This window comes from Myotis davidii, unplaced genomic scaffold (genome assembly GCF_000327345.1).
Source record: "Myotis davidii unplaced genomic scaffold, ASM32734v1 scaffold13, whole genome shotgun sequence".
Classification (NCBI taxonomy): Eukaryota; Metazoa; Chordata; class Mammalia; order Chiroptera; family Vespertilionidae; genus Myotis; species Myotis davidii.
This window is the reverse complement of record NW_006286243.1, coordinates 2,564,925-2,586,379: the sequence shown is the minus strand read 5'-3', so window position 1 is coordinate 2,586,379 and position 21,455 is coordinate 2,564,925. Positions and strand designations below refer to the sequence as shown.

Below are 21,455 nucleotides of genomic sequence, written 5' to 3'. Positions count from 1 at the left end.
AAGGACTGATCCAGAGACGGAGAGGCATTGATTGGACTGTCGGGCTTTGGAGGGAGGGTAAGGGAGGGTGGCGGTAAGGGGGAAAGATCAACCAAAAGACTTATATGCAGGCATATAGGCCTAACCAATGGACACGGACAACGTGGGGGCGGGGGAGTTCGAGGGTAACGTGGGGACAAGGACACATATGTAATATCTTAATCAATAAAAAATATATTTAAAAAAAAAAACAAAAAACAAAACAAAATGAGTTAACAAAGGTGGGGATAATCAGATATACATACTGGAGCCAAAAATAATATATTAAAAACTTAGATTTTTTTTTTAATATCACTTTGGGTTTTGAATAAGACTTTGCTCACTGATAAAGAGCCGTGTGAAGTGTGAATATAAAGAATTGTTTTTATCTTAAGAATTCTTAGTACAAGAAAGGTGATGGTAAATGGAGAGTGTTCCAAACAGACCAACAAAACAATCATGAAAAGAGAGATGCTAATAGATAAATATAAAAAAGCATAAATGTTCTCAGATCAATTAGGAAACTTCTCAAAGAGAATATTACTTTTTACACATACTCAAAAGGTGTAAGGGGATATAGGGAGTGGCAAAAAATAATTCACTCCCCTAGAACAAAGAGTCATAATTAGATATAATTGGATGAAAGTGAGGAAAGGAATTTCAGATTGATTAATGTGACACACAAAAAATTTTGCTGCCAGTGTGGTGGGAATGTCTCCTACAGAGTTAGATTAAAGAACTTTTATTACAAATAATAAATAATAAAACTTGACTGAGTGAAGCATTAAATGTAGGAAATAGTCTCAAGATTAAGAATAATCTGTTCTACTTGAGCATTTTAATTTTCTATGAATTTGTTGTTTTGCTTTGTTTTTATTTTTTATTTTTCTAGTATCTTAGTATTGTAAAAGCTGTGGTGCTAAGATACTAAAAACCTATAAATAAATAGTATGAACCTTTGTGGAGGTTTAAACCTAGATCATTGCATGTTTGTCAATTATTGAGAGGTTTATTCATTTAAAACATAATATCATTTCACATTTGTTGGTTATTGAGAGGTACATTCATTCATTCAACAAACATTGAATGAGTCCCTGAAGTGGGTCAGTTATGGTCCTAGGTTTTGAGGATACAGATATGAAAAGATGTGGTTCCTACTTTCTAGGCCTTTACAGTGTACCATAGAAACAGCAGTGAGGCAAAAACAAAAAAACAAACAAACAAAATACAACATAAAGAGATTACATTAGAGGCCAGAAGAATATCAGTCATTAAGAAATAGTTATTAAGTGACTATAATTCATCCAGTATTAAAAACTCAACATAGATTTTACTCAGTGGTGACAATGTGGCAGGCTCATCATAGTCACTGTATCCTATATAATAAAAGGCTAATATGCGAATTGTCCCTTCTGGAGTTTGACTGACCGGGAGTTCAACTGCTCACTATGACATGCACTGACCACCAGGAGTCGACACAGAACAAAGGAAGGCCCCAGCCAACAGCTGGCAGACGGGGGAAGGAAGGCCCCAGCTGGCAGACGGAAGGCCCCGATCGGCTCTGATAGCTGGCCAGGCCTGGGGACCCTACCCGTGCATGAATTTCATGCACCGGGCCTCTAGGATACAATAAAACAGTTCCTAACCCCATGGAAACAGACTATAAGTACATTTATCCAAGTAAGTATGTAAGTGGAAACTGCAGTAAGTATTATGAAGAGAAGGGTACCATGATAGGTTATAGCAGGGACTAGCAACATCAGTTCAAAGGAGAGAGCTACTAGCAAGATAGATGGAATAAATAAGGGTTCTTTCTCCAAAGGAAAAAGGGGTTAGGGATGACCTCAATTCCTGGCTAGGTGCCCGAGTGGATGCTGCCTGAGTGATTGGGAATACAGGAGGCTTTCTTCAATAAAAAGACAATGATGTGAGATATAGCCAATCTTCAAAGCAAAATACTGTGTCCAAAATTATACTGAAAAGTTTCCCTGTAGTAAAATTTGTCTTTACATTCAAAAGTACTTTCTTCAGTTTTAACTGAAGTAGCAATCCAGGAATATAAAATTGGCTATTTAGCTGTCAAAGAACTCTTAGATATACTCAGGAATAAATAGTAACTGGTTCAGTTACAAATAGTAAACAGGAAAGGAATGATACAAAAATCAAATGTAGGGTCTGAGCAGGAGCCACATAGTGAAGCATTAAAAATTAAAGGGTATGACTTGTATTTATTTGCATTACTCATTTAAAATTTTATAGAAGACAGATAATAAATATACCTTAATACCTCACAATTATTTTTAAAGTATTAAATAGAGGCAGAAATGGATCTTCTTTTTGTGGGTTGTACAGTAACTCAGGAGACACTGCATTTTGGTAAGTGAAAGGCAAATCTTAATTTAGATCATTCTCTTATTAGATTTATTCTAGCACAACTTTATTTGAAACTAACATACACCTTTAACATCATGGAACTAGACATCTTTGAACACAATGTATATAACATTTAAAGGATGTATAGAAAACTGTTCTCTAGGCTAATAAAGGGGTACAGAGTAAAGTTTGTTTACAAATAGTTGGTAGTAGAAAGAAAGGAGAAAACAGTACCAAAAGGGCTAGAAGATTTTATTTTATCTAACATTTAACTTCACACTAAATATAGTAACAACAGTTCATATTGCCTCCTTTCTGTTTAGACTTGTATGCAAAATCATCTCCTTTAACTCCTAGTCATCCAAGAACCTCCGCAGGCAACTGGACAGCTTTCAAAATAGCTTTGACGTTAAAAATTCCCCATAAGAAATTCTGTAGGGCCTTGGCCTTTTCAGGAGAAAATGTTGGGAGCCTGGGCAGCACACTGAGGAGTGGCCACTGGACAATGATGAAAGTGCTTGACCAACAGCTTATTTCCCAGCTGAGGGCCTTGAACTCTGAGTTCTGTTTTTAGAAAAGCTAAATCAGAAATAAATACTTTCAGGGTATTTTGCTCCCAGTGTAGCTTTTACAAACAGAATAGCAAAAAGCTAGAGTCATAAGGTAATGCTAAGGAGTCCTGGCAATTTCAAAAGGGTAAGATGCTGAACACAACTGGGTGTGTCTACAGCACGCTTGGCATCATGGATCACTCCGAGTGAAAGACATGCAAACAGACTCCTAGGAATCTAGTGAAGGTGCAAATAAAGATGAAAAGACAGCAATGGTTTCCTATGACTCCACCACCAAAGGCTTTAGCAACCCCATCAGAATAAAGGAAGCCATAACTTTTCCATTATGTTCCTGCCATTTGTGCATACTTATGTTCACATGGGTTGACAGCTGTGACTCTACTTCTACATTACATTGTAGGGTACCTTCCTATAAGCAGCAGGACCATAGATCAGACCCTACTTTCTCTCAACATGTTCTGATCCACAAAAGGACAGTAATAGCAGATTGATTTTTTTTTTTAATCCAAAGAAAGGAACATGTAACAGGCGAGTTACCTAATTCTATAGGACTTAGAATTGTGGAGAAAGCCATTTGCCTCCAAATTTCTTCCAGGTGTAAAGCAAGAAATTTCCGCTTATTTTGAAAGCCAGTTTGATCATTAATTTCCTTTCAAAACAACCCTTATCTACACCGAGGCAGTTATTGCTCTTTCCTCTGTGTTCCCATGCACCCTGGACTATATTGTTATAACATTTACTGCCCTGTAATTATTTATTTGCCTATCTCTCTTCTCTTACTGAAGAGTTAGTGACTCTGTACTCGTTTTTGTGTCTTCAGCCCCTAGCATAGTTCATGTTAACTCTAAAGTTCAAGAACTCTTTGACAAAGGTGTGAGTGAAGGCATGAATGAATGGTGAGCATTTTAAAACCAATGTTTCACCTAGGTAATAATAATATTTATTCTTTGAGCATTTGATGCCAATAAATGCCTGATACATTGCTACATCTATACGTCATCTTATTTAATCCTCACACAAACCTATGGCATACTTCTTACTTCATCAGTGAGAAAACTGAGCCTTGAGGAGGTTAATTCCACAAAGGAATAAGCCTTAGAACCAGATTTGAACTCATCTAGTCTGACTCCTAAGTTTGTGCGCTTACCAACTCTATTATACTGTCCTTGTTTTATTTTCTGTCTTCTTAAGACATGTTACAAGTAACTTTCAAACAACTGTATTTGTTGTTAGCATTTGTGGTTGAAACAAAGACTCATTTCAGAGCCTTACAGATGCAGAAGGTTACTTAGAAAACATGTCCATCTGTTGTTTCATTACAAGTTAGGCTTTCTGGTAGAATATACTCCAGAGCAGCTTCGTGTCCTCTTTTCTGTAAACCAGGGGTCCTCAAACTTCTTAAACAGGGGGCCAGTTCACTGTCCCTCAGACTGTTGGAGGGCCGGACTATAGTTTAAAAAAAACTATGAACAAATTCCTATGCACACTGCACATATCTTATTTTGAAGTAAAAAAACAAAACGGGAACAAATACAATATTTGTATTTGCATGTGGCCCGCGGGCCGTAGTTTGAGGACCCCTGCTGTAAATACTCTATAGAGAAACAGTGCTTCACACAATAGGTGCATTGATGCAACCACATATCTGTAAATAAAATTCATGTGACATTTAGCAAGTATCTAAATTCATTATTTAAAGGGAACCTATTGTGAAATCATTTATGAAAGTACCCATTTTCTCTATCGTATTTGTTTTGAATGCTTTGTATTATCATTTCAGGTTTTCTTATAACAGGACATATCAGTATAGAATATATTATTTTAAATTAGTCATTTGCATTTTAAAAGAAATCTTGTAACAATATTTAGGAGTTAAAAATGTCATTTTAACTAATTTTGTTTTGCTAATTTGGTTGTGAGAGCAGCTTAGGGCAAATGTTTACTATTGGATTTCATGTCTAACAAGAAAAGACAAAGCTGCAGTCGGATTTATGTCACTCCAGTTGGGTTGTAACTTTGACATTCATCATAATGAATAGGTAAAAATTAAGTGCTTGAGTTACATTTTAGATTCAACAACTAATAAGAAATATACTTTGGAGAATCAGAACCTGAACCAGAATCTACGAAAAATCTCTTATTTTTCCCCAAGCAAGAAGGAAATACATTTGCATTTTGGAAGAAAATAAGAAATGTAGATTATGAGTGTCAGATATTGCCTGCTATACAAACTTCAGGAGATCGGTATGCAAGGCAAGCCTCGGTGTGCAGTCTGAAAAAGTATGCTGTGAAGATGTCAGGGCCTTCTGCCTGGAGCTACTTCTGCATAGTTTGCAAGTGGTATTTTTATCTGGTAATTATGTAAAAAGTCACATTGACAGAAATCCACTAGCACATGTGACAGAATCACATTCTTCTCTGGCCATTCCTGAAATATGTGTAGGTTTTAAAATATATGGTAGTACAGAGGGGCTAAATCCCAGAAAGGCTTGAATTTTCTATTAGAGAAAAAGATAATGGTGGTGGTGGGATACCATATATTACATTAGATGTGGGTCTTTATTCTGGTTCCCCTATATGTTGTCAAGAACAAAATTGACTTACCTGAGTGATAAAGGCACTATTGGTTTATTCACCTCATAATGAGGAAATGTTTATATTGGAATATGTGATTTCTTTTAAAGTTTTCACATAGCAATTTGATACATTCATGCTATACAGTATACATTCTCTCCAAATGTGTGATAAACTTCAAACTTCAACTTCTTTCCACTCAATGCACACTCCAGACATGCTATAAATTCTCCCATCTTAAAATAAAATAAACAAAACTCACACCTTCATTAGAGTTCACATCCCCATTCAGGTTTAGCTGTCACTACATTTCGGTGCCCTTATAAGAAATCTTCTCAAAAGAGGTGTCTGTTCTCAGGCTCAACTTCCTTTACTGCCATTCTCTCCCAAGACCGCTTCAATTAGGTTTGCTACTCACTATTTCACTGAAACTGTCCCTATCAAGGACACCAGTGGCCCTCATGTTGTGAAATGCAATAATCCATTTCCATTCCTCATCTCCTTAGACCTATCAGCATTTGACACAACTGATATTGCCTACCTCCTTGAAACAATCTTTGTTTGGCTTCTTGAACACCGTACTCAGGAGCATTTATTTTTTTCCCTTTATCACAAAATTGCTCCTTCTTTGTCTTCATTCCCATCCCCCAACCAAAATCCATTCACATTTAATGCCTTCAATTTTATAATAAATTATAGGCCCGATGCATGAAATTCATTAGGCCTTCCTTCCCCCGGCTGCTGGCACCGGCTTCCCTCTGCCACCCAGGACCCGGGCTTCCCTCACAGCCCTGGCTTCATCCGGAAGGTCAGAAGGTTGTCCACAGGGACATCTAGAAGGACAGCTGGTCTAATTAGCAAATTATGCTTTTATTATTATAGATAATGCGGGTTTTTTGCAACAGACGTGCTTTTCTCATTTTATCTTCTTATCTGTAATTTAGTTAGCTGTTATTCTCTGAGTATACACCAACTGGCTAAAGGATGTGCCTTGGAAACAAAAGGAAGCCATTTGGGGATTGGCAGGCCCAGTCTCCACAATCCAGTCACTCATCAGTCCTTGTATGTCCTCTCTGTTGCAGTGTGTTCCTGCCATCCAGTTGGATCAGCCGTCCTTCCTTTCAGCTCAGTGACCTTCTGTGACCCCAGTAATGGTGACTGCCCTTGCAAGCCCGGGGTGGCAGGGCCACACTGTGACAGGTGTATGGTGGGATACTGGGGCTTCGGAGACTACGGCTGCAGGCCCTGTGACTGTGCAGGAAACTGCGACCCTCTCACAGGAGATTGCATCAGCAGGTGAATGTGCATGGCTCTTGTTCTCATCTATGTGTCTTTGAGATTCTTTTGAAGATCTGTTAGTGATATGGAAAATCTTGTATGCCATCAGTGGAGCAAAGATGTCTTTACAAATCTCTTTTTTTATGTGTTTTTATTTTATTTTATTGATTTCAGAGAGAGGGAGATGGAAAGAGAGGTAGAAGTATCAATAATGAGAGAGAATCATCAATTGGCTGCCTCCTGCATGCCCACTACTGGGGATAAAGCCCGGCAAACAGGGCATGTGCCCTGACAGGGAATCCAACTGTGAACTACTGGTTTATAGGTCAACATTCAACAACTGAGTCACACTGGCCGGGCTTTACATATCTCTTTAAAGAATTTTTGTCAAATTAAGATTCAAGTCATTTGTTCTTGCAAGATTCTAGAGATGGTCTAGTTCATTTTGCAAAACAAGTTATTCTTCTTAATAATAAATAGGTCCTTAAAACACTATTTGTTTCTGAAAAGGTAGCTGAAAACGTTTAAATCTCTATAAAAGTAGTCATTTCAATCAAGTTCTGAGAAATCCCTTAATAATGTCTTCATCATTTTCTGTTTTATTAGCAGCACAGACATAGACTGGTATCATGAAATTCCTGATTTCCATTCCACTAATAATAAGAGTGAATCAACCTGGGAGTGGGAGGATGAGCAAGGATTTTCTGCACTTCGACATTCAGGTAAGACAATGATATAATGTATTTCCAGGTCTGGTTTTGACAAACAATTATTCATAACAAACCAGAGAACAGCTTTTGGATCCTATAGGGGAACTCTTTAGTTCTGACATTTAATAAAGTAGTGATTCCCATAAGTATAAAACTATTAAATATAACTAAGAGGTATTTTAATAAACTTTTCTTTACTTTTTAAAATTATTAGAGTAACTTAAGTAGTGAGTATAGAAAATTTGGAAAATTGTCACCCAAATCTCATTACTCCACTGTTAATACTTTGGTGTATTTCCTTCTCTCTAAAACATGCTGCTTTACACAGTTGAGAGCTAACAATATATCAGGTTCGGAAACGTACAGGTCCATTTAAAGGAAAAATGTTCTTACCTAGTGTAACTTAATATGTACAAAGCAGAGGCAAGCTGTGAACTCATTTTTACAGCTTTTTTATAACTAGAAAACAAGAACAAGTTTACAAACTAAATGTAAGCCAAATAATAAAACTAGTAAAATTCAAATTAACATGAATTGAATATGAAAAGTGATTTTTACTGAAGCCAATACACATAAATATGGTTCTTTGAATTTACCAAGTCCATACTATTATTTCCTCTGACTCAATTTTCCTATGATGTTTATCAGCTCCTTCATTTGAAGAGCATGCTGTGATATTAATGGGATTACATAATTTCTGTGTCCATCCTGCCTCTATTCTTTTCTCATAGAAAATCAAGTGGTTCCATTTAGCACTGACTTGCTCCTTAACACAAACATAAATGCATGAAATCTTGTATTAGCATTTGGTTGTCAAGTGTTCACTAAATAATCCAAATTAAACTTAAAAGAAGTTTTCAAATATGTTTATTTTAATAAAATATAATATAATCTATATATATAAAAGCCTAAGTGACTGTTATGACCGAACAACCGGTCGTTATGAAGCGCACTGACCACCAAGGGGCAGATGCTCAATGCAAGAACTGCCCCCTGGTGGTCAGTGCACTCCCACAGTCAACTTCCTGCAGCTGGCCAACCTCCTGAGTCCCTCCCCCCGACCTATGCATGAATTCGTGCACCAGGCCTCTAGTATAATTTAATAACCAAAATACACACTTCCTAGTGTCACCAAATCTTATACTTTGTCATAATTGTTTCATATTTTCATTTAAATTTTAAAGTGTTACAGATACATTTAAAGCCCCCAGTAGCTTCCCTTACTCCATAGAATAACCACTAACCTGAATTTTTAGTGTTTATCATTCACTTTCATTTTTTGACCTGAATATGTACAACTTTTAGTTTATCCATTCTATTATATGAATATACCACTTTTTATTCTCCCATTGTTTGCCTATTAGGGTATTTCCAATTTCTAGTTTTTCACTGTCATATATAAAGCTACCATGAATGTTCTTTTATCTGACTTTGTGCACTTGAGAAGGAGTTTCATTAGAACAGGGGCTGGCAAACTATGGTCCTCAGGCCAAATCTTGCCTACCATCTGTTTTTCTATCATCTATAAGCTCCCCCTGCTCTAAGGATTAAATGGTTACACTTTCAGTGGTTATATAAGTACCTACATAGTATCATTAATTTTGCTTTGGCCCACAAAGCCTAAAATTTTTATCATCTGTTTCTTTACAGAAAATGTTTGCTGACCCTGTTCTAGGGCACAACCTAGACACTACTGGGTCATGAGTGTGCTATTGTCAAATTTACCACATATTGCAAATAGCTCTCTGAAGTGGTTGCATAAATTTGCATTCCACCAGCAAGGTATGACATCTTGTTGCACCACATCCTCATTAATACTTTGTATATATTAAACAATTTTTTATATGGCACATAAAAGCACTAATCTAACTCATTAATTCACTCACAGTTTAACTCAACAGTTATTGGACTTCTAAAGTTAGTGTTATCAAACTTCTCAATTTTTGCCAATTTGATGGGTATAGAATGGGATCTTGCCATTTTAAACTGCCTTTTCCCGATTACTAACAGGTTGGTAACTTTTCATGGTTTCTTGGTCACTTAGGTTTCTTTTTCTGCGACTTTCCTGTTTGCAATGTTCTTACCAATTTGTAGAAGTTATTTATAAATTCATCCTTCGTCCAACAAATGTTTATTGAGTACCCATACTATATACAAATATTGTAATTATAGTAATTGAACAAAACAGACAAAAATCCCAGCCTCTAAGGAGTCTTTATTCTTGTGGAGGATGACAACTAATAAACAAATAAAATATTTAATATAATGATGTTTAGTATAATAGAAAAATAAAACGGATTGGGGTAAGAAGTGCTTGGGAGGGGCATACTTTTAAATAGGGTTGTCAAGGAAAGTCCTATGAAAGGTGACATTTGAGGGGGGAAAACCTGAAGGAGGTAAGGGGCTCAACTATACAGATAACAGAGGGGAAAACATTTATGTAGAAGACACAGCAAGTGGGACTAGGCCTGGCTAATTCCGGAAATAGCAACAAGCCAGTATGGCTGAAGCAGAGTTAGAAACTACAATTTCATTATATTCTCATAAAGAAGTTATGGCCTAGCCAGTGTGGTTCAGTGGTTGAGTGTTGACCTAGGGACTAAGAGGTCAGGGTTCGATTCCCAGTCAGGGCACATGCCCGGGTTTTGTGCTCAATCCCCAATAGGGGTGTACAGGAGGCAGTCAATCAATGATGTTTCTCTCTCATTGATGTTTCTATCTCTCTATCACTCTCCCTCCCCCTCTCTCTAAAAGCCAATAAAAACATATTTTTTAAAGAAAAGGTTATGTTTACAGTTATATATGCCCCAAATGTCATTAGTTTACAAGAACAAATTTTTTTTTAAAGAACTTATGGGCCCTTTAAGAATCAAAAACATGAATTTGAGAAACACTGATACTTGTAATTCCGTATCACGGTTTTTTTCACTTAACATAATCTTATGATCATTTTCCTAATGGTTTCATTTTAATTCACAAGAGGGAAGAAGGTGGGAAAGGACAGGGAAATATGTTGTCATATTTATCTTTTTGCATTTGAAGAAGAAAAAATATTTCCCATTAATTTTTTGCCTTAATGCTACATAGTCTGAATTCTGATTTTAATAATCACTTTTGAAAGCTTCCTGCCATTTTTCTAACACAATGATTTTCATAATTCTTCAACTTTGTCTGCTAAGCCAGTCTATAAAAGTCAAGTTTTTTGGACATTCATTAAGCCAGTCATCTTGTTACCAGGGAGCTGGCAGCACACTAATTAAGCGCATAACATGCTGGCATTAGAATGACTCCAGACTCTAGTGTTCACAACAGCTGTTAGGTCTATGATGTCCTCAGAGAGCCTCTGAAATTCATCTGGATGAACTCCAGATTGCAGAAGACATTGTTCAGTTTCCTACTAAACAGCAATATTTCAATAGGGTATAGAATAGTAATCTTGGGCATCTTATTTCAGTACAAAAGTGATAATCAGTTACCTAAGCATTGTGATTTATTCTCAAATATATGTGCCTGCCTACCTATTTACCTATCATGAGTTTCCATAACTAGGAATATAATGTCCTATGCCAAAAAGTCGCTTTTAACTTCTACCACTTCTTGTGAGGTAGAGAACATCAGTTATAAAATTTCACTTTGTGTACAACAAAACTGCCTTTAGTACCAAAGAACTGTAAGCAATGTTCTCTCTTCCAACCTCCCTTTAACATTTTGATACTGAGTTTATCTAAACAGGTTTTAATCCCTTTCCAGATTTCTTTTAAGAAAACTAAGGTTGAAACCTGATCAACAAAGATTCATTCAAAAGCAAATTTTCATGTCTGATATCTTAATATATGAAATGAGAGTATTGGAAAGCAGCCAAAGAAAGATCTTTAAATAACAGACTTACATATGTTCCTACTGGGGCCCAGTGCACAAATTTGTGCACCTTGAAAGGAACTGTGGGCTGCCAGACTGTGGTGGGGACAAGAGCGGGTCTCGGCCCATGCTCTGCACCTCTGCTTGACCCCGCCTGCCACAGCCCAGTCCCCTGTCTGCTGGTAGCCCGCTCCTGCCACCACCGCCACTGCTTCCACACATTGACAGTGCCGGCTGCGGAGCAATTGGGGCCGGTGCTGGGCCCCAGCAGCGGGTGTGAGCAGCGGCTCCAGTGCCAGCAGCGAGTGCAAGCGGGCCATCACCGGCAGTGGGTACAAGAGGCAGCTGCCAGCCCTGATTGTCCCTTAGGAGCAGGGGGAGGTGGAAAAACCCTGAGGGGCAATCGAGGCCAGCAGCTGCCACTCACACCCACTGACAGTGCCAAGCAATTGGGGCCTGTGCCAGGCGCCAGTAGTGGATGTGAGTGGTATTGGCACTGGCAGCAGGTGTAAGCACCCACTGGGACCATGGTGCATGGGAGCAAAGAATTTTCAGTAACCACCAGAGGCTCACCCTGATGACAGCAACCATCGCCCTGCCTTGGCCTGGCACCCCCACTCACCTGCTCCAACACCCCGCCATGGGAGATGCCTACCATGTTCCACGCTCTGCCACCTACTGCCAATGTTTGCCATGTTCCGCACGCACCCCCTGGTGGTCAGTGCACGTCATAGCGACCAGTTGTTTGGCTGTTCCACCGCTCGGTCTATTTGCATATTAGGGTTTTATATATATAGATAGGCTGAAGGACTAAGAAGAACATTATGTTGAGGAATAAAATATGACATTTGGAATTCTTTTAGGTTTTATAACATGGTACTTATACTGTCCTGCTTTGGTGGAATTGTCAAAAGCTGTGGGCTGTTCACTTAAGTTACTATAATTTCTGAATGAGTAATCCTCTCTGCTAGTTTTAGATTAAAAGTAATACTATTTAACAAATCACAACAGCTCATTTTAAGCACCTTTGATTTCTCTTTCTCACTATTTAATTCCAGTGTGATTTGCCACTTGCAAATCTCATTCCCTGATTCCTAGAGAAGCTCTAGAGCCAATTAGTCAATATCACTATGTGTCTCACCAGAATCCTACTCTCCTTACATAGTTTATGGCCTATACCTGGCACTCAAATTAATTACTGTTGTTATCATCAATTTCACTAGCTTCTAATTGGTTCTGCCTTCATTTTCTCTCCATTCTAATATTTTTGATATGATAATGCCAAATTAATTTTCATATATATTTTTTAAATTCAAATAACTTCTTTAATTTGTTTAGCTCACAAATTAAATTCAGGCCTTAACTACATATCAGTCAAGGTCCTCCATGATACCATCTATTATTCTCTACTCAATCTGTACCCAGGATAAACAGAACCACTGACTCTTCCATGAACACACTCTGCCCTTTCTCCCTTAACATATTTTTTTTTTTTTGCTCACCCTTTTATCTCTATATTCCTGTCAAATTCCTATATGTTAGAATCTTATATGAGTAAATAAATGTAAAACATTTACAATAGTACCTTACATAGTAAGCTCTCTTCAGCAAATGCCACCTGCTGTTATTGCCACTCAATGCCTATGAAATGCAATACATGAGGGCAAGAGGGGATGGATGAGGGAAAGGGTAAAATTATATCTATTTGTGAGAAATCAGTAAGAATGAAAATCCTATACATTCTGGTTTTAGGGATATAAAGATTAATACTAGTAAGACATAACCACTGTCCTCAAGGATTACAGTATAGAGAGGAAACAGATACATAAATAAATATGAGAATGCCATATATAGACTATGGACAAAGGCATTTTGAAAGTCTTCCACGGGGTCTGGCAAATGTCTCACACATAATTGCAATACATAATTTTAATTGGCCATAAAAAACATCCTACTTATTCATCAAAGTCCATTTCAAATCCTTCTTCAGCCATGAAGCCTTTTCCATCTCCTCAAACATGTGACCTCCCAACCAAGAATATTGTACCCATCTTAGAACACTTATCGCTGTTAATATATTTGCTTTATTCACCTTACTGAATTGCACTTCTTAAGGCAAGAATCATGCCTTGCTCATATTTATATACTCTGAAGTTTATAGCACTATGTCCTGCTTACAATAGGAGCTCAATAAATTATTTTAATTTCATGGCATTACCTTCAAAGAACTGCCCAACTATTTTATTTCATTTGACTTTTGTGGTGGTGGTGAACATTAATTATAAAAATATAACTGTTTTTCTATAGGTTATCTATTAATTGTTCCATTCTATTAGCATGGACTATATTGATCTCATCAATTGCAAGCATTAAAATATATCAGTATTTCTACATTTCTGTATTTCTCTTAGGTCAATACTTCACTGGATAACAACGAATTTTTTCAGATAAAAAATTCTCTTTTTAATATATTTTTATTGATTTGAGAGAGAGGGGGGAAGGGAGAGGGAGAGAGAGAAATATCAATCAGCTGCCTCCTGCATGCCCCAGGCATGTGCCCTACCCGAATAAAACCAGTAACATTTCCATGCAGGGGTCAATGCTCAACCAACTGAGCCACACAGGCCAAGGCAGTGACTATTTCTCCTGAACGGCTTTTCATGGTTTCTTAATATCTGTGGATGATGTTGTATGAATCACTCAAGTCTTAAAGAGTTATGTTTCCTGGATTTACTTGATGGGTTTTCTTCTCTCTGTTTCTAACTAACATCATTTCTCATTTTATTTCTGTAGGTAAATGTGAATGTAAGGAACAGGTTTTAGGAAACTCCAAGGCATTCTGTGCAATGAAATATTCATATGGTGAGTCTAAAGTCCTTAAATGTTTCTGAGAGTCTATTCAAACTAAGTATGAAGAGTTTCCTAGAAAATGGGAGGCCTGGCATGTGACATTCTCAATATGTTAAAACATCAGTCTTATATATTAACTAGAGGCCCAGTGCACAAAATTCATGCACTCAGGGAGGTCCCTCAGCCCAGATTGCAAGAGGGCACAGGCCAGGCCGAGGGACTTAACTGGTGCACAATCGGGCCGGGGAGGGGAATGGGAAATTGGCCAGCTGGGGAGAGACCATGGGAGGGCACCAGGGTGTGTCTGGTCTGTCTTGCTCTGTCCCAATAGCAAGCTAACCTACAGGTCAGAGCATCTGCCCCCTGGTGGTCAGTGCACGTCATAGCGACTGGTCACCTGTCTGTCCCCTGGTGGTCAGTGCACATCATAGTGAGCAGTTGCATGGCCTTAGCATATCATTAGCATATTATGCTTTGATTGGTTGAATGGCCGACCAGACAACCGGACACTTAGCATATTAGGCTTTTATTATATAGGATATTAAGTACAGTATTCTGGTCTTGGCCTTGATTTTCCTAATAGAGATGGTGTGGAATGCCCTGGTGAAGGCAGTAGGCTTATAGAGCAAAGGCAAGGTTATCATATAAAGAGAAGAAGCAAAGAACAAAAAGAAAAAAAATGACACATAATCCTTTCTTATGGATGCTTCCTGTTTTAGTAATCTAAAAGGGAAGTATCTAGCCATTTGGACAATTCCTATAGCAGTTTATCAGGTAATATAAAGCAGAACTCAATTTGAAGCAGTATTTCATAAAACAGTATTTCAAGAGCTCAGACATTGGGTTCAGACCTATATGGGTTTCATTTCTAGTTTATGAGATGGGTAACTTAACTTCTACAGATGTCCTCATCTGTAAAATAGAGATGATGCCACCTTCCCCATGAAATGAGATTTTTGAAAAGCACATTAATTTGCACTTACTAGATGCTCAGTAAATGGTATATTTCTGAGGAGTAAGAGGATATATATTCTGAGATGAGCTGACTGCCTGAGTTTTTTCCTCTGCTTTCTATGTATATTCTATGTTTCTCTATCTTTCAAATACCAGGAAAATGCAGCATATAAAGAAAATGTAACTACCCTAAATACAAATTGTTACTACCTTCTATTCTAAACAATTTTATGTTTACCACTAAATATTAAATATAAATATTAAATATTAAGGATATCTGATCTTGACAACTTATTCTTTTTATTTTATTTTTTTCTTATTGATTTCAGAAAGGAAGGGAGAGGAGAGAGAGATAGAAACATCAACGATGAGCCCGGCTGGCATGGCTCAGTGGTTGAGCGCCGACCTATGAACCAGGAGGTCATGGTTCGATTCCTGGTCAGGGCATATGCCCAGGTTGTGGGCTCAATCCCCAGTGGGGGTTGGGGGCATGCAGGAAGCAGCCAATCAATGATTCTCTCTCATCATTGATGTTTCTATTTCTCTTTCTCTCTCCCTTCCTCTCTGATTTTAAAAATAAAAAAAGAAAGAAACACCCCCTACTGGGGATTGAGCCCACAATCCAAGCCTGCAACCCAGGCATGTGCCCTTATAACTGGAATCAAACCCAGGACACAGGTTAATGCTATATCCAGTGAGCCAAACAGGCTAGGGCTTGCCAACATATTCTTGACTAGCGTCTGGGCTTTTTATTGTTCCATAACTTATAGGGCCTGAAATATGCATTACAATGAAGAGAAAATTTTAAGTCATGATTTCTGAAACCAAGTGTTTAGGTTCTTGATAACATTGTATTTAATCTCATAAGAGATAAAAAAAAGTAAATGTTAAAAACCTCATAAATCTTATCTAAAATTACATGCATATTTCTCCCCTTTCATCGGCCAACTTGACCAAATAATAGAATAAAACTTTTGAAATATATAGTGCCTAATAAGGAAAAGTATTTACTTAGAGGGAATTGTATTTACTTTCAAAAGCAACAACAACAAAAAGACCATTTAGTTCAAAGTCAGTCAGTTCAGTGTAAATATCAATTGGTTTTCATTATCACATAGATTCAGTAGCTCTCTGACTGAATTTACAAACAACTACATTGGCATCTTTTAATACAACTGTATTACTTTCTGCTTAGGAGAATTTGAATGCTCTTAATGATGTAACGAAATACCTTGATCTTATTAAGTACTATACACCTATAGTCTTGGGGGGGAGAGGGGGGCGGGTGGCGCCAAGGAATGGTTCCACCACATTCTCTACCTTAATGGGGGAAAACTTGATTTGATCATTCCTTTAGCAAATATTTATTGAGCTATTGTTGTGAATAGACAAATTCCCTGAGTTTGAAGTCTAGTGAAAAAATACCCCAAAATACCAAAAATAGCCCTTGAGCATTGGCTATGTGTGAGGCACTATGCTATGTACCCTTCATGCAATTATCCCATCAGGATTCTGGTCCAAACACTACCTCTAACCAACAAATCATGCAAACATGAGCAGTTCACTTAACTTCTTAAAACTTGCTTCCTCATGCATAAAACAAAACTGGATGAGCTCTTAAGACCCCTTCAAAGTCTAAAACTTGATGATACTAAAAAGACAGCTCTCTAGTCGTATGGATATGGAACCAGCCAGGATAGGGTTCTCTCATTACACACAATCTTTCATCAAAATATAGATGAGCTAGTAAGAACTCTCTAATAATATAGAATATTGCATTCACTGTTCCTTAGGTTTACTTTCTCCCCCACCCCAACTTATTCCATTACTTAACACCTCCCCCATCTATTTCATAGATCTTAGAACATAATGGAATCATGAGTCATATAAAATACTGGAGCTCTGCCATCATATAGAAGGACAGCCTCCCTAACCCCAGTCAGCTTGCATTTTACACCAGAGGAAGAAGATTAAATAATCAATAATATTATTTAATCTCTTTAGGATACTTAAAATATACACTGTTAGTAACATTTGCTCTTTGTCATAACTTTATACATAATCAACCAAAGAATATAATATAATTAGAATCTAAATAAAAACCAGGACAACAATTCTACCTCCTACACATCTTTCTATTTAGTTGATAGCTGAATGTGTTTAAGATTATACTTGGAGGAGGCAAGTGGCGACATTCTTTTAGGGTAGTGATATGGGAATGAGTAGCAGTTGTAAATGTCTAAGAAGGAAGAGTATAGTTGATATAAATTAGATGAAGCCAGTAGCAAATTGCTGAGCCTAATGATACATCATTAATTCACTTTTCCATTATACTCTGAAGTGCGTATTTAAGTTGTTGTTCAAACCTCAAAAGATGATATGAAATTTTATGCATTTTGACTTTGGGAATTGTGTTGTTACAGTGCTAAAAATAAAGATTTTATCAGCTCATGATAAAGGATCTCATGCTGAGGTCAGTGTGAAGATTAAAAAAGTCTTAAAATCTACCAAATTGAAAATTTTACGAGGAAAGCGAACATTATATCCAGAATCATGGACTAACAGAGGCTGTACTTGTCCAATCCTCAATCCTGGTGAGCATTAGATTTTTTTCTACTTTCTCTCTGCTGAATTGCTGTTTGTCTTGCAGTCTCTGAACCACAACTAAATAAACTCTGCAAAGAGCATCTCTCCTTTTCACATCTGAAGTCTGGGGAAAGCCCAATGGAATTCTTTGAACTGACATCAAAAAACGATTTCTCTTCCAGGTGCTGTATTAAAGTATAATACTTTAAAATCCAGCAATATAATATTCTTTGCCCTAAAAAAGAAGTCTCAGATTGGTTCCAGGTGTCAGTAGCATAGAAAACACTTTCATGAATTTATCTGCCACTAACACTTTATCTGAAAGCTAGGTCCTATTACAATTCCCTGGGTAGAACTTGCTCCCAAAGGAAGTTCAAATGCAAAATTCCATCTGTGCAAATACTATTGAATTCATTTTTACTATTGCATGAGAAGCATCTGTTTCTCCTGGATAGAAAACAACTCTCAAGTTAGCATCTTATTTTTCATTAAGTGATCATTCTGGTTTTAAACTAGAAACAGCAGAAATAAACAAGCAAACAAACAAATAAACAAACAAGCCTTGTAGAATCTTAGAGAAACTTGAAGTGCAGTGGAATTTGCAGGGATTCATACCTTTATACTCTATAAGTACACTCGTCATACTGTGTCATAAACTGCTTTTTTTACTGTCTCCCTCATTAAGTTTGAGGACAAGATTTAGATTTTTGATCACAGTGTCCCCATTGCCTACCATTAGTACCTAAATAATAGTAACATAGTTTCCAAATAGTAAGTTCTAGAAAAACAAATAACTTTTTGTTGTGGGTGTTAATCCTCATCCCAGGATACTTTTCTATTAATTTTTAGATAGAGTGAAAAGGAAGGGGTGAGGGGAGGGAGGAAGAGGGAGAGAGAAACATCAATATAAGAGAGACATGTCAATTGGGGATCAAACCTGCAACCCAGGTATGTGCCCCTTAACCAGGTCTTGAACCCAAGACCTTTTGTGCAATGGCTGACACTCTAACCACTGAGCAGCACTGGACAGAGCACAAATAACTTTTAAAATATGTTTTATTGATTTTTAAAATATTTTTATTGATTTTAAATGTTTTTAGACACAGAGGGAAAAAGAGAGAAAAACATCAATTAGTTGGTTTCCTCCTTTCTGCACCCTCACCAGGGACTGAATCCGCAACCTGGGCATGTGCCCCAACTGGAAAAAGAACCAGCAACCTTTTGATGCACAGGACAATGCTCAACCAACTGAGCCACACCAGCCATCAAATATTATTTTTTATTTCTCTGTATTTCCGTTTGTGTAGTTGCCTTCTGTGTCTCAACGGCACTGTTGAAACAAGTGCATAATTTCTCTTCTGGATATAATCCCTTCCAAATATAAGTCCAGGAAACCAGTTATATTAATAAGAAGTCGTTTGTGATCTTTGACACAAAAATCTGAGGGAAACAAACAGATAACTGAGAGAGAGAAACTATCAATAAAATATCTACCTCAACCTAAACCATCTAAACGATATACAATTCTTGACTTTATTTCTACTGTTAAATAGACGCTCACACCCTTTTTACACCTTCAGTATTTCATTCAAATTAATTTAAATTTTTAAAAATGGAAAAAGAAAACATTTTAAGTAAATAAATAAATATCGTTTCAAAGAACAAATTAAGTAATCAGAATCTTGGATTTTTTAATACAGGAAAGGAAGAGTCATTAATCTGTGTCCTATTTCCCAACAATTGAGGCGCAGGGGCTCTTCCTATAAGCACTTTCTACTATCTTGGCAAAAGAAGAAAAAAATCCGCTCCGTTTGTTAGCCAGACGTTAAAAACAAAAGCTTTGACCATCTGAGCCACTCTCCAGGAAGTGAACTATACTTCCTAATCAGATTTCTGCCAAACAGTCAAGGAATCAACTGAGTTCATCACAATTGAAAACATAAGCACAATTATTCAAAGAATTCTTGAAAACATGTTTACTCACTTTGAAGAAAAGACTGGAACTTGCCAAAGCAAAACCAGACACTCGTTCATTTCACTTTGTTTTTCCATTTTTACAAGTTCAATAGCTATGGGCAAAGAAAGCTGATAAGAAAATCCTGAAACCTTAAGAGGCCAACTTGCTTCCTTTGCTACTTTGGAAAAAGAGCAAACTAATTAGGCATACCTACAAAGTCATCCATTCCTATATTCATATATACTTTTAGTCATTCATTAATCATATGTTTTCGAATGTCAAAACTAGCACTTAAGCCCTGGCCAGTGTGGCTCAGTTGGTTGAGTGTCCTGCAGGATTGGGATTCTTTCTCATGCAAAAGCTAAGGTAACCTTTTAAAGAATTTAAATACCTTATAATTCCTCAAACATTTGTGCTCCCCAATGTCTAAACCTTTCTATGTCATTATTTTCCTTTTATCTCTCTTTTTGTGAAAACACCATCATAGCTATCTTTAACTTAGGATTGACTTGTTTTAATAAACTTCTAAAATAAGCCTTTTATTGTTATAGAAGCAATATATGGATACATTACAGATATAGAAATTTAGGGGAAATTTTTAAATTTCACATTTCTGCCCTCCAGAGATAATCTCTGTTAATATCTTAGTGAAAATCCTTCCAGATCTTTCTTTGTACACATACATGTCATATTTTTTAACCAAAATAAAATCATAATATATGTAGCCCACTTTATTCAGCTAATGATCTTTATCTTCATTTTTAGTTTCTTTTCATATAATCTAATACTCAGACCATATTCCGATTTCTCAACAAATCCCAAAATGTCCTTTTGAGGTGGTTTGTCCTTGCCAGGATCACATACTATCTGGTTTTTAAATCCCTCAAGTCTCTTTTATTCAAGTACAGTTTCCTTTTATTGTTGTTTAAAAAAATTGTTATTGTTTAAGAAACCAGACCAGCTGTCCTGGAGACTACCCTACCCTTCTACATTTGTCTAGTTGGTTCCTTGTGGTGTCATTTAGCTTGTCCCTATACCTCCAATATTTTCTGTAACCTTTAAAGACAAGCTTGATAGACTCAAGATAAACATTTTGGCTTGAATTCATTACACTTTGTGTTATATACTTCATATTGGGTACTTTGTGTCAAATAACATCAGAAGACACATAGGACCTGATGACCCACCATCAGTGTTGCTAAACTGACACTTGAGTTAGAGTGATAACAGTCTGATCTCTCCATTGGGCTTATTTGTTTTCCCTTTTAAAAAAAGTTTTTTTATTGATTTTAGAGAAAAGAAGGAAGAAGGAGAAATAGAAACATCGATATGAGAGAGAAACATTGATGGTTGCCTCCAGTGCATACCCTGACCGGTATGGAACCTGCAACCTGCATATATGCCCTGACTGGGAACCAAACTGACAACCTTTTGGTCCATGGGACCACACTCAATTAACTGAGCCACTGACCAAAGTTGTTTTTTCCTTTTGAGATTGAAAAATAATGCATGTGGTGTTACTTAATCACTATACAAATATCACGTGTCCCATTAACCATTCATTTAATGATTTTAACACCAATTGGTAATCCCTTCCTGAACCAATAATTTCACTGAATGACATTTTTCTAGGTTATTTCAGTGAATAAACAAGTATACATATGTATTTTAAAACCATGAGTTTAATGAAATTTCAATTGAGCTTTAACATCTAGTATTTTCCCT

At 37.0% G+C, this 21,455-nt stretch overlaps 1 protein-coding gene across 5 annotated transcripts in view; it reads left to right on the top strand.

Moving 5' to 3' along the window:
* NTN4 (netrin 4) overlaps positions 1-21,455 on the top strand; it is a 117,660-nt gene that overhangs the window by 92,448 nt on the left and 3,757 nt on the right. For 3 of the 5 annotated variants that reach the window (XM_006757617.2, XM_015559985.1, XM_006757618.2), the window contains exons 6-9: positions 6,620-6,833; positions 7,422-7,537; positions 14,177-14,245; positions 17,611-17,781. In XM_006757617.2, coding sequence (XP_006757680.1) covers positions 6,620-6,833; positions 7,422-7,537; positions 14,177-14,245; positions 17,611-17,781 — 570 coding nt within the window. The remainder of the gene's footprint in view (positions 1-6,619; positions 6,834-7,421; positions 7,538-14,176; positions 14,246-17,610; positions 17,782-21,455) is intronic. The other 2 variants (XM_015559986.1, XM_015559987.1) reach the window with 2 other exon arrangements.